At 46.1% G+C, this 13622-nt stretch overlaps 1 protein-coding gene across 5 annotated transcripts in view; it reads right to left on the reverse strand.

Annotated features, from left to right (window-relative positions):
• TfAP-2 (transcription factor AP-2) overlaps window positions 1–13622 on the reverse strand; it is a 205845-nt gene that overhangs the window by 116794 nt on the left and 75429 nt on the right. Inside the window, exon 1 of one of the 5 annotated variants that reach the window (XM_046619045.2) lies at window positions 9844–9982. The exons of the other annotated variants lie outside the window; for them this stretch is intronic. Coding sequence (XP_046475001.1) covers window positions 9844–9888 — 45 coding nt within the window. The 5' untranslated portion in view covers window positions 9889–9982. Of the gene's footprint in view, window positions 1–9843; window positions 9983–13622 lie in introns of those variants that run through there. 5 annotated transcript variants of the gene reach the window in all.

The raw sequence follows: 13622 nt of genomic DNA on the forward strand, positions 1-13622 counted from the left end.
AGGGGTCAAAATCCTTCAAAACCCGTACAGAAAGAAAAAGAAACGTGGATAAAAAAAACCAGCAAGTCATTCGGGCAGTAATTTTGTGCAAACTATTCGGTTAATTATGATGTTCAAGCTGTTATTGGCGCGTGCAAAATAGAACCTGACTTAATACGGCGGTGCGAGCAACAATGATCGTGATATGTACGCGTGTGGAACAGTTATACAACAAACAGGCGATTGTAGTAGCCCGTGGAGAATAGGAAAAACAAAAAAATCACGGACGATAATCTACAGCCAAGGTTTATAGCTGTGAGGAATCCCGCGGCGTGATCCGTCGGCTAAGAGTTGGTCGATTGTGTTTCACGCTGGAATATCGGGAGTGCAAAAATTTGATGTAACAGGGTTCACGGTTGCAGAAATGATCAGGTGTTTGAGTAGTAAAAAACTGCAAGACGTTATGCAATGATTCTCAGTTCAACAGGAACGAAATCTCGTCGTCATTGCCGTCATTGATACAGAGGATATTCAAGTTCCAGTTCAAGCTGAGAGAATTTTGAGAAACGGAGTCGGATGATGAAGCCCGGTAAAACGAAGGATTGGAATACTTCAATGAAATTACCTAGTATACATATAACACCTCGGTGAACAGAAAAGGCTTTTCGTAATGAAATCTTGTACCACGCGGTGATAATTGGCACGAGAATTGAATTCATTTAATGACCGTACCTCCGCTGGGCTGCAGAGGCGATTCGACCGGACAGCGAGGAAGACGTTGGTTGCATGCCTGCCGCGTATCTTGGGACCTAAGATGCATTTGCAGTCGGCATAACGACAGCTACCAACGACTATTATCACCTCAGCATCCTCGAGTCAAGCCCTCCGTGAAGCGGTGATCAGAATCTCCCTCCTCCTCCCCCCCTTTCGCCAGACACACAGCTAATGCAATTACAATTAATTTTCTCGGCACATGTCCGCGAGGATCGGGACTTGTACTTGGCCTTTTTTCTTCACTTTCGTTTAATTACGAATGACGCCGAGGATTTTTGTACGCGAAGAAATATCGAACTGTCTCGGTAATTCGGGATCAATTTTTGAAATCGAAAAAAAAAAACAACTGAAGTTTCTTCGCGAGTAAAAAGGATGAATAGTATAAATATAGCAGGGTACAATGAGAGAAATTGTGAGTGGAATAAGACGAGGGAGAGAGGAGAGGAGAGGGGAATGGGATAAATCGTAGAATAAAGGGAGATGCCGGGTTTGATGGTGGGAGATAATTGATTGAGTTCATTTTAGATAAAACGCGGTATAAGAAAAATTTGGTCCGGTTTGAATATAATGACGCAATTGTAGCGATAATCATATATTCAATGGCGTAACGGTCGATTACGGAAGATCACAGTAAGCAGCACCCCCCTAGGAGACGGGGATCCATGGGGGGTTAATAATTCATTATTCTTATCTTCGTCTAGGCGCTCGGTTATAAGCTGCAACACGCATGGTATAATTATTCCTGTAAGTATATCTACGACATCGCACAGATGCCGTTCTGCGTATCAGGTATTGTACGTAATATACCCATACCTACATTCATATACGTGTATGCGCAGAGGCATAGACACGCCCGATCGTATTCACAGATTCGAGATCGAGCGATAAATGAAAGATTAGTGCTCGCGTTGCGGGACGTGATACTCATTCAACTCTCATCAGACCAACTCCGGAGTACCTCGTGCCTTCGATTCTCTACCGAAAGTCCGTTTCTTGGCGAATTTCGTGTGATTTCGCAAGCATGATTCAACTCCACGAGCCAATTCGAAGTGCCCTTTATCACGTTTCATCAAATCACTTCGCAAAAATTTTTATGACAAAAATTTGCTCGATACTGAGATCAATATATTGTGTTATATTATATAAGGAATCGCTTATTACATCTAGACGATCTAATTAAACGTGGCAGAAGATCTGCAAAGCTCTCGTCACTCAATTTAAATTCTAAAATTGTAACCCTTTGAAATTTTGCAAAAACAATAATTTTGGTTGATCGATGGGGGTGCAGTTGTTTTTTTATTTTTTTTTTTTTTTTTATTATTTCTTTACTTCGTAACACTACGATTGCAAAATATTTTTTGAAGTATTGAGACCGGGATACGATTTTGGAGGCATTGGAAGAGTCGAGGGGTTGCGAGAGGAGTCGATAAGACGAAACGAGGGCTGTAAAGCGAGGCGAGTGAATTCTTGTTCGAAGTAATAACAGTGTCCTGGACAGTATCGAGTTGCCGCGGCGGACGAAAGCGTCGTGACGTCGTTTCCCTGAAGCCCAACCGGGACAAAAGATTACGTTTGGAAAATGATACGGTTCTTGTTCACATGCTTAAGCAAAGCCTACAATCTGTGCGCAGTTTGGGTTAATCTAGTACAGGAATCTGAAAAATCCCGAAGGAGGCGGCTTATTACGTAACCCCTCCTCCCCGTCCGCGGAGCGACTCTTTCCTCTCCTCTCCTCTCCTCTCCTCTCCTCGCCACGCCGCCCCGTTAAAGCGGTTATTAGACCGAACTGAACGCATTCTTCTGCCCCCGAATAAAAGGAAGAAGTCGTCGCGGCGGCGCAACCGAAACGCAACATGCGAAGCTGAAGCTCTCGGCGCTCCGCAGCGCGCTCGGATGGGGCCAGGATGAATAATGCATCCGAACGCAGCCATGCCAGAATTCCCGCTTGAATATTCATAGTGTATACTGTGCTCCGAGTTGCGCGCGCTCAGTTCCTATCCCAAGTTACCTTGCACTCGCACACAGACTCCCTACATTCGATCTCTTCGCGTATCACGCGCACTCCGCTCTCTCATCTCGCCTGCATGGCCATCCCATATAATGCGTCATATATGCATATCGCATGCACGCGTGTGTGTGTGTGTGCGTGGAAGCGCGAGCTACCCGCTTGAATATGGAGCACCCGGTGGAATTAGCTGCTCCAATGAGTAATTCAGAATATTCAGTGTACGACATAACCCGTGCGTTATATTACACACAATACGGAGTAAGTTCTGTATATGCGCCATGATCGCGGAATTGCTTTTCGTTTTCAAATTCCGATAATATTTTAGTTTTTTTTTTTTTTTTTTGCTTAAAAAAAAAAAAAAAAACTTTTCTTTCATGATTATAACCGTTCAAATATTTTATTGCGTCTACATTGCGTCTACATGTGCGAGAAACGGTTGATAAGTTATGCTCGTTTTTGCTGGATATTATCATTTGATTGTGACACAGTTGTGCACAATGTGTGTGTGTCGCAGATGTTTACGACGCGATTTATTGCCGGTTATTTACTGAGAGTTTCACCACCTTCCGGCAAAGTGAAATTCACGGCTCATCGAAAATACAAACTGAGCGATGTTCCAAAGTTCTTCAAGTACTGGCGGAAAGTCGTAATTCGCCAAACATTCACTATTCGTATAGGTAGAATGGATTCTTTACCATTCATGTGAACCCACGCATATTTTCGGCAATTTCTCAGAAAATTCGACGAATTGTAAAACATATGAAATAGATGGGTGTGTGTAATATATGCCCGATGGTTCTTCACGACACCTGTTTAGCTGGTCAGACTCGTTGACTCTGACCACTCGATACCTGCGGCTCTTTGGGCCTAGGATTACGACTTTGCCACACGCTCTTTTTTCGACCGTGAGCTCGGGCGTTTAAGAACGAAGAGAAGTACCGATGTAATAAGGACATAAAAATGAGTAGAAAAATAAACAAAACGATTTCAAGGATGATACGGTCTTCCATTTTATTGTCGAATATATATGTCGTGCATGGAACGAAATTCACGCGAGCATGTATACGACTTCTAATGACTCCAATAACAATCGCGTCTCGAAGAGATCAAGGCGCGGTCTCTAATTATTCGCCCTGCTGCAAATGTGAAATTCGTATTTCTTTGCCGAAATCACACCACCGCGGTTCGGATAAAAATCCACGTTCAAAACAGTTGTAACAACGGCGTCGTGACAAAGGGCAATATAACGCGTGTCGAGTTTGAAAAATTCATGGAGCCAAGTCCCTCAGCGATAGTCTACACTGCTCGTATCCCGAGGCTTGATTTATGCGTCACCGATGTTTCATTCTATCGGAGCAACATTCCAATATGATTGCCTTTAATTACTGAAACGATTTGTTACCGGTCGCGTAGCTGGCAGCAGTCAACCGGGGTTGGTCAGCCTGACGCCGCGTGTAATACGCTTCATGTTTCTCCGCAGTCGCCATCGTTATACCACCAGGTACGCTAGGAATGAATGGTCGACGCAATATTATCACCTTCGTACCGAATTCACTGTATGATCTATCACCGCAATTCTCGCGCCGCATGTATATCGTCCCCATGACAGTTGAATCTATCGCTGCAGCCTTCGTGCAAACGTCCCGACGTTTATCCCCAAGCAAACTCGAAATATTGTGACGTCCGTTTTTGTACTTCCAAATGTTAATCTCGTCTGGCCATCTTTGGTAATGCTCGTCGGTCCGTTTGTACGAAGAATCGTTCGAACGATTTGCGGAATTATTCAAGTCAAGATCACAGATTTCTCTCGATTCTCACAATCAGACTCATTTTTCGTCTAACCTGTGAAATCGGGAAATTCCTCGAGCAACGTCTCCGAGCCGGCGTAGCTGCGTTTCGCTAACCGAGCGAGGTAATAATCAGCTGCAATTACGAAGTTTCATCCAAGTCATTTATATACGAGATGATTATAGACGGTATATAGCCGATTCTGAGCGCACACTGCACGATCAATCGGGAACGAAGCACGAAGTCCTGTTCGATTCAGTTCAGGGTATCGAGCCCGATGCGCAACATTCCTGGGCCTATTACCATTACCAAATAATTTCAATGGTGGCCAACATTGAAGCAAAGGAACCTGAAATTAAGTTGATTAGAGGCTACCGTTCGTAAGGATGGCTACTACCGGAATTTGACCAGTTATTATACAGGTAGTTTCTGGTAGCCCTCCGTACGTGTTGGGGCTGTACGTGCGTCCCGGAACCGGGTTCTCAACTTTCGGCCTCCTCGAGTCAAGTCAAGTCCGCGTAAGTCCGCGTGCGAGACACATCGCCGATAGTTTTCACCGACAGACGAATCATCGGGAGCGATTGAACGTCGACGAGAAATGAAAAATAATCGCTACGAAACACCGTCCAGCGATGTTGATATTGAGGAAAAATACCGTATGATGTACGATTGAGACCGCAGTCTGTATGGACCGGTACATGGTTATCTATGTATAGGGGAAACTTCCACATATCCACGTCAGAGGTCTAAAACTCCGTTTGGATTACTACACACGAATCAAGATGGGTGTATAATTGCTCATTTCAAGGCTTTTAAATCACTTGCGAGGTGACTCAATCACTCGAGCGGAGCTTTCGCCGCTGCGGCAAGCCGACGCAAAGCGTATGCCTGGACATCAACGCCGTTTCACGACTGTTGGCAACACGTTAGGAAATATTAACAGGCGGCAACACGGCTGCTTTGACGGCATGTGCAGTGTTCCAGGGAAATGACTTGCCATCACATACTGGTTTACATATAAACTGCAGTGTTTATTATCATCTTATCCACGATACAATGCGTTCCATGTCTACGGAGTTACCGCTGGCTCTTGTCCTCTTGGACTTACAATTAGACTGGTTCTTCCATTCTTTCATGGGCTCTATTCTTACACTCGGGTGATCATACACCACAGTATGCTCAATCTTTGACATATCTTCGATTAATTTAGAATTCTAGATCCACACATACTATACTTTTAACCACCGAAATTGATGCGCGGATAACGCTGTGGCGCAAACTTGCAGCCAGTGTAGAAAGCACTTCGAACCCAACGGTCGAAGACAGAAAATTCACGGTGTGCAAGCCGGAAATTGACTCGTCAGACCACGGACATGATTCATGTGAAGTGAGGCCTACTGCGAGTATTAAGTGGAATATTGTGAAGATTTTTTTACCAGGAGTATAATACAGAAACACCGAGAAAACGAATTATGGACAAGTCTTTCATCTTAATTATAGATAAATTGACTGCTTAACGACTCTGTTATCTCCCTGCAATCAGGAAATCAAGCAACGATAACCAAAATAAGTGCAGAATTCATGAAATCTCTCGAACGAAATTTTTCAAAAAAGTTCAGCACAACATCTACAATACAACAAAATTGCAAGGAGAAAGGATGCTAAAAGAAACCTTTACGGCCATGATTTTTTGGATCCTAAATGAGTTGTTACCGAATGTTTTGGAGTCAAGAAGAAACTGACGGAGATCGAAAAGCTACGTATTTCGTTTTAACGTCATTCAACAAACGTGCACCGTCTGAAGATACGCGGAAAGTCGTCGATGTCAGATATTCGCGGTGTATGCAATATTCGCCACTCTGCAAATGTGGTTTTTACGCGCTATTGACGGATAAAATACACGTGCAACGAATGGTTGTACACAGGTAAAAATAACAAACGCGGTTATAAACGAGGGGCGATAGCCGCGCGGCGTTGCATACGGACACATTACGTAGGGATTCGTGTCTGCACGATATGGTTGCGTACATACAAAATGTGAAAGAACGATTGGCCGAGCGCGCGTTTGTGGCCGAAGTATATTAGCTATTAAAGAGTTAAACGATTTATCACCGCCGTAGTCTGCAGCAGCTCCTCTAGGATAAGAGAGAGAGAGAGAGAGAGAGAGAGAGAGGGTGAGAGAGAAAGAAGCGGAGCAAAAACCGTAGAATTTCTCGCGGTCAAACAATTCAGCCGGATAAATTAATCAAAGTTGGGATTTTAATGATGGGGCTATCGAGATAATTGACACGATTCCGGGGTAGTGAGGGGGGGAGGGGAAAATTTTCATTTAATCGCCCGGACGACTCGTAATATAAAATCACTTTTATTTTTGCTACATTTTATTTATCTTTTTCTCTTTCCGCCCCCCCTATTTCATTCGATCTTACGGCTCACGGCTCGTCGTCCTTTATCCTTGTCACGAGATGGATATTCGCATGCGAGAAACCGCGTGGAACAAGCGAGGCTGCCCGTGTACGAATACCTCCGACAGTTTATAATTCCCCTCGTTTCGTTCGCGGCCTGAAGGAGCAAATTAAAATTCCAAAAAATAGGCACACCAAGTCGCAGCGACCTTCGACGTCAGGATAGATCGAGATTGGTCATCGATGCTTCGCCCGCCGAAATTTCCCGGCAAACACGCGACTATAAGGCATTCGATCCGAAATCTATTCTCCATTGAACGGCCCCGTGACAAACGATCAAGAGCGAGTTTTCCCGAGGTGGTTGAAATGTTTAACGCTGTTTCAAAGGGCTCGACTGTTTCGCTGAAAGGTTAACCAGGGTCTTTCAGGGTTGTCTGGCGGGCCGGTTGGACTGAACGGCTAGTTAGCGCGAAGATTGGCTCCTCTCGGCCTCACCTCGGCTGCGCGGGTTGCTCGACGTAAAAGGGTGGAGGTAAAGTCCTCTCTTCGCTATTGCTATGCCTCGGATTGGCACTCCGCGGAACCAGCAACCGACGATATTGGGACGACGACCGAAACGTTCAGGCAGTAAAATCGACTAAGCTGGCGGTTATTTATTGCTAGTTGTGCTGAACGCAGGTGAGAAAATAAGGCAAGCCTCCGTAGGCTCGTCTCTCGACTCGGAGCGTAGCTCGAACCGCGCCAACGCGTAAGGGGGATAATTTTAGAGGCCAATTCTCGATATTACTTTCCTTCGCTCCTTTTGTTCCTGCGTTACAATCATGTGTCAACTATTAAAACTGTCGTGAAATGAATTTTCAGACGCGATTAGGGAGAAACTTGAAACTTTTTGCTCGTACACATGTTTATACATTCTTATGAATGTCAGGAAAAGTTTTGGCCTGCACGGTAAACGCTTCGGATAAAATTTGCAAAATGTATTCAACGAATACGCACACACACACACACACCTACGCATGCTTAGAAAGCGATAGAAATTTCAATTCCAATTTGACGCTCCGTAAACTAATTTATTTACGCACACATTATACGTATATTATATGCGTGTATATTTAGTTAACTTAATAAGACGAAAGATACATATTTGTCGTAATAGATGCCGAGTAAGCGGGGCTCCGGAAAGTTCTAAGTCAAGCAACAAGTTGCAAAGTTCAAGAGATCCGTTCCGGTGTAAACATGCAACGCCCAACAATCGTTAATCATAGGAAAGCAGCCCGGGCGTTACTAACGAGGTTTGTAACCCCTTTGACGTGTACAATGGTGACAAAATGAAAATAAAACATTCCCTCAACAAATTCTAGTCGCATGAAGAGTTCGCTCTTCAAATATTACTAAATTTACCGGCAGCAAACTATCTTTCAAGATAGTTCTTGAAAAAAAAAAAACACTGAACGCTCCTCGTTGTTTCTCATTTCCTCATCGGCCGGAGTACGTTCGGATTGTTTCACGATGGTTAATAACTTCAAAAGTTTCCACGGCAAAAGCACAGAGGGGTTAAGGAGAGCACCTGATCGAAATTTCATTAGGGTGATATGTCTTCGGTGGATTACCGGGGTCACAAGCGCTCTAGTCGTTATCCGTTACGTCAACGTGACGTACATATAATTCCCCAACAAAAGGGGAAACGGTATTACATCCGACCGGAGTGGGCGTAAGCTGCAGCGTCCATAGGCGGCGAGATATCTTCCCGTTGATTGAAACGTCAGCCCGGAGGAGTTATGTGTCGGTGTGGGTCAGCAAAGCGGAGTTTATGCACCTACCGACGCGTATCCCATCCCCGATATACCCAAGGGCTCTCTCCGTATCTACGTACCCAGGTAGGTCCGGTGGATCCACGAGGTGTATCGGTAACAAGGCGCATCCCGATACTCGGCTGTTGAACTATCACAATATCCGCACAATATCTCGACGAAAGCTGGCACTACCACCACCCTTTACTCTGTGCAGCGTAGGATGCCGTGGGTTATGGTCATGCGGAGGTGCAAGAATGGTGTAATTGGTGATCGTAAAGTTCGGAGAGATGCCAGTACTAACAACAAAATTGTTGCGTCTCTCTGTCAGCCGGATGGCACGTAATATGGAGCTCGACTATCAACGAGGAAGAACGATGTGCCGGATTGGTTTGCCTCACAGCGATGAAGTTGGAAGGGGTGAGGAACGAAGACGTCTCTCTTCCGTGCGACGGTGCGTCGAACGATCGTGTAAAAAGAAACCCCTGGGCACGGGGTCCGAGTGACGAGGAATTGAAAGATTAAGCTTACGGACAAGACGCAAGTGCACGTAAGCTAAAGACGCGCTACGTGCGGCAGTTTTTTTTTTTTAGCCCGAAGGAGCGCGGAACGCGAGCAACTGAGAATGAATATGATTTCATTGTGTCAGGATTTTACGAGTCGTACCCTTAAAGTCTATCATTAAGGCGTCTGCGGTTGCCGGGCTCGCGTTCTCCGGGGCACGTGAGCAGCACGGGCAATAACAAATCACCGCTGATTTATAACCTAATATTAACAATTTATATTCCATTCGTAACTCATAATTTACGCAGTTTCTACATTGCATTCCCCTCCAGGGCCCGCAAGCCCTTTCCACCTTCTCCTCTCCCTCCTCCCCCCCCATCCGCGCTTTCTTCCTTGCCCTCCTTCCCCCCGACCGCATTGGGAAACAAACTTTACCCGGGCTGTTTGCAAACCCGTGCGAGTTTGTCTCGTGATGCTCGGAGTTTAATTACGGACCCCGTACAATTAACTCAACCGGTCTTCCACATTCTCATCGTACGAGTAGTCGGTACGCTCGCATACGAAAATTCGCCTATGAATTTTGAAAAGAGTTTACCATTTGGTGCATCCTGGCGGTGTTGTAGTAGTCTAGGTTCGGCATTCGGCTAAGTTGAATAAACTACAGGTCGTTCACAAATTTTATTCAATCGACGCAGCTTGTCTCTTTACGAAGAACTGTTGATTCGCCAGTCGATATGAACCCGCATTCACTGTTCCATGACGAATGGTAGTAAACGTACTCATACGACCGTCGACACGTGGTTCGATCAGGACTTGTCACAGATTTTTTACTCTTGTTTTTCGTACGAACAGAAGGCTTTCGTTGCAGTCCTTCGACCTTAACTCAAGCGTCCAAGAAGCAGGTTTTCTTCCTCTTCTATTTTATGTTGAATTCGCGTTGCACTTTCGAAAATTTTTCGTAATAGGTAGTACAGTAGTAATTATCACAGTCTCGTTTTGATCACTCGAAGCACACACTGCGTGGTGCGGGGGGAGGAGGGTTGAAGGGGGAGGGGCGGGCGGGGGGTCCTCGAAGGAGGACGAAGAAAAAATACGCGTATAATATTCGAACCGTCGAAAAAGAAGCAAACGAAATAAACGGAGAACTGAAAAACCGGTCGAACTACGCGGTACTGATCGGGTGTTCAGTGGACGATCATTCGGTCCGCAAACATTATGCTAATTTCGAATGCTTGACAGATGACCGCGGGTTGGTTTGCATCCCTCGGGGATACGGCTCGCGATGTCAGCCCGAGATATATCGGGTTACCGGCGCTGGATATTGTTTCCGATATCTCGACCTTCGTGGGTATATAGGATCGCCCTAACCGTCGTACAAGAGGACTGGAGGGTTACTGCGCCCGCGGGGCCTTCTCTACCGGACAAACGGGGCCCCGGACCCAGAGTGGGAGGTCGGGCTGGACGTGGCCTATGGGCCCGACGATTCCCTCACCCCGTCATTGGGCGCCGTGGATCGGTCCGCGCCCAATGGGGCCTTGGGCCCGGCGTTCCATCAGGCCCACGCCGCGCCCTCGGCTGCCGATTGGACCACCGAGCCCAACGATCAAGATCGCGAGTCACGATCCTCCGATAACGCCGCAGAGGGAAGATGCACGCCGGTTGAACTGACCAGATATCGAGAGCCGAACGTGGCCCAGGTCTTAGCCCGGCTTCTTGCCACCTGAAATTTACTTTTCGTTCGCTTCCAGAGTCGTCGGAAGAAACTGGGACTCGATCGTGTGCACAGGTGACAGCTGCGGGGCTCGGAAGGATTTCGACAAGCCTTGATCGCACCGCCAATCATCCGACGATCGATAGAATTAACGGCTGTTACATGGTCGTGAGGAAGAACGAGGCGACAGTTCCTTTGACGGGTAATTTGAGCCGTGCAACTTTACGCCACACACGCCTGCGCGGCGACGAAACCGTGAAAAAACGCTGGCGTACCCCATTTCGCTTTATTATTCCGTATGCGGGTAATTACACCCTATGTCCTCCGGGAGCAATCTCGTATCTCGGCGAACTTCGATTTGCTCTTATTGCTCGTGAAACTGCTAAGTATCAACCAATGAAGCACGTGAACGATAATTACTCTGGCTACGCTGTTTTCCATTCGCCATTACTTCTCTGAGATTCCAGGCAGTTCCGAACGGATTCTTCAATTTCTGATCCGTTTCCAATTGGAAACTGCTTTTTCGGATGTAAATAAAATTGAACACCACTGTTGGCGAGGTCAAGGAACGTTTACGCTCGGGGTGTGTTTTGACGTTTGGAACGGCGTCTACCTGATTTTTGCCCAAAGCAAATCGGAGCCATTGCCCGGCAGTTTATCAATGGCGTCCTGAGTCCCCGCGTCCGGGTCGCCTTGAGGGACAACGAAAACCCGAAACCTTCCGGAACCCCCGTCCAGAGTCTCAGGACCCTTTGGAATTCACTCAAGGATTGCCCTCTGGTTGGTTAGCCGAGCCAATGGACGAGTGAATGAAATTCTTCTGACCGTTTGCCAGCAGCAAGCCACACCTTTCGAGACCATACAGCTCCGCTTTATAGCGCAATTCTGATATACCTTCACCGCTAAATTTAACCTCCAGTAGTCTTTCAACGTCGATAAACCGCGTTACGGTTAGTCGGAAGTGAGTGAGTGAGTATCGATCGGGTCTCCGTAACGTTCCACAAATCGCGTACGCTATAGTTCCACAAATGACGAACTAAATGAGCAACTGTCGTCATCGGATCAATTATAGCGACAATCGCGTAGTGTCAGCTTCTCGAGCCTTGGAGAAAAGTGAGTTAAAAAAATCCGAGATACATTGTAAGCCATGCGTTCCGAAACCGGCCATACTTTTAATGTCAAGTAATTATGCTTTGATAATAATATGTGGTGAAAAATTTCACGCGCGTCGCGTATAAGGACAGGTTCTTTCGGGTAGGAGGACAACCGGCAGCTGAAGCAGTTCCATCGGTCGGTAATCGATCTTTATGCACTGGTGAATTCAGAGAAACTGTTCATTATCCCAACGGAATGCTCCGAGCAATATTCGTCACAGCTAATCGGAACAGCACGAGTCTCGACTGCGTGATCGTGAAGTCTCAGGGCAATCATCTCGTGCACATGGCTCACGCAACCATCGGGGTGTTTTGAAAGTAACCCTCACACTCCGCGGAAAGGCACCGCGATACCTTAAATTCGAGTTGGAGGTGGCGTTGAATGCATATCGTGAGGAACTCTTTTTTTTCACTTTGCAGGACACCTGAATTGAACAAAGTCTTTTCGTGCCAGAGTTTCAAGATTTTACAATTCACCGTGGAATATGATTATTATGTACGACGAAAAAGCTCAACTTTACCGTGACTTGAATCATACGATCCATCATACGACGCTGTATAGGAAACTATCCTTCGTCGCACTGATTTAATTAACATAACAATGGCTTAAACAACTCGTGAATAAGTGTCGTAACTGATATAATATTCGCATGCTCGTGAACAGAAAGACTCTCTCATAGTTTCCTCTTTGCGATTGACTTCAAGTCAACGTTTAGCTGGTATCAGATTCACGTGGTATAACATTGCTGGTTATACCTTGGGGTCGTGCACCGAAGCATGTTGATATTCTCACTTGAATTTTTTTTTTTGACATTCATTTAAGTATCTTTTACAAGATAAGGTCGTAAGAATAATTTTTAATACAAAGGTAGTATGAAATTTTACAAAAAGGCAGAAGCTTTCAAGTTACGATAATCTCGATTTAAAATCCCCAAGGTGCTAAAGGTTAACCACTTCCACACTAGGAACTTTAGTCGAGAATTTAGTCCGGTCGAAGAAGAACGTTAAGATCCTGACGAGGTATATAATTTCCATTAAAGGACTCTTGGACGATTTTCGTGAAATCAACAATCCAATACTGCTGATCAGTACGAGTGATTTTGCGATTTATGGGAAACCGAAAGATGCAGTAGCGGTCTGTCGTAATTCGTTTCCGTGAAATGGATAAAGTTCAAAAGGAAGTTTGCGCGGAGACTGTGGCGGGATTGGAAACAGTGTTAACGGTTCGTGACGCTCGGCATCGAATCCTGGCGAAAGCCGTGAAGCGTGTGCGTGCGGAATACCTCCCCTCACACCAGCGCCAACACGGACACGAGAGAGTGGAAGTAGGTACGGAGCCAGAGATGGACCGCAGACGTCTTGCTCCCGTGACCTGGGGCGTAACCGAAGAGGTATCTTATTGATCTGGTTGCCTGGGGCGTGTCGTCCTGGAAATCTCGCCGCAGGGAGGACCGCGTCGAGTCGGGAACCCTTAAAGCGACGTGGTAGCGAGGGGAGTGCGCCTGCGCG

This window comes from Neodiprion pinetum, chromosome 3, assembly GCF_021155775.2.
Source record: "Neodiprion pinetum isolate iyNeoPine1 chromosome 3, iyNeoPine1.2, whole genome shotgun sequence".
NCBI classification, from domain to species: domain Eukaryota; kingdom Metazoa; phylum Arthropoda; class Insecta; order Hymenoptera; family Diprionidae; genus Neodiprion; species Neodiprion pinetum.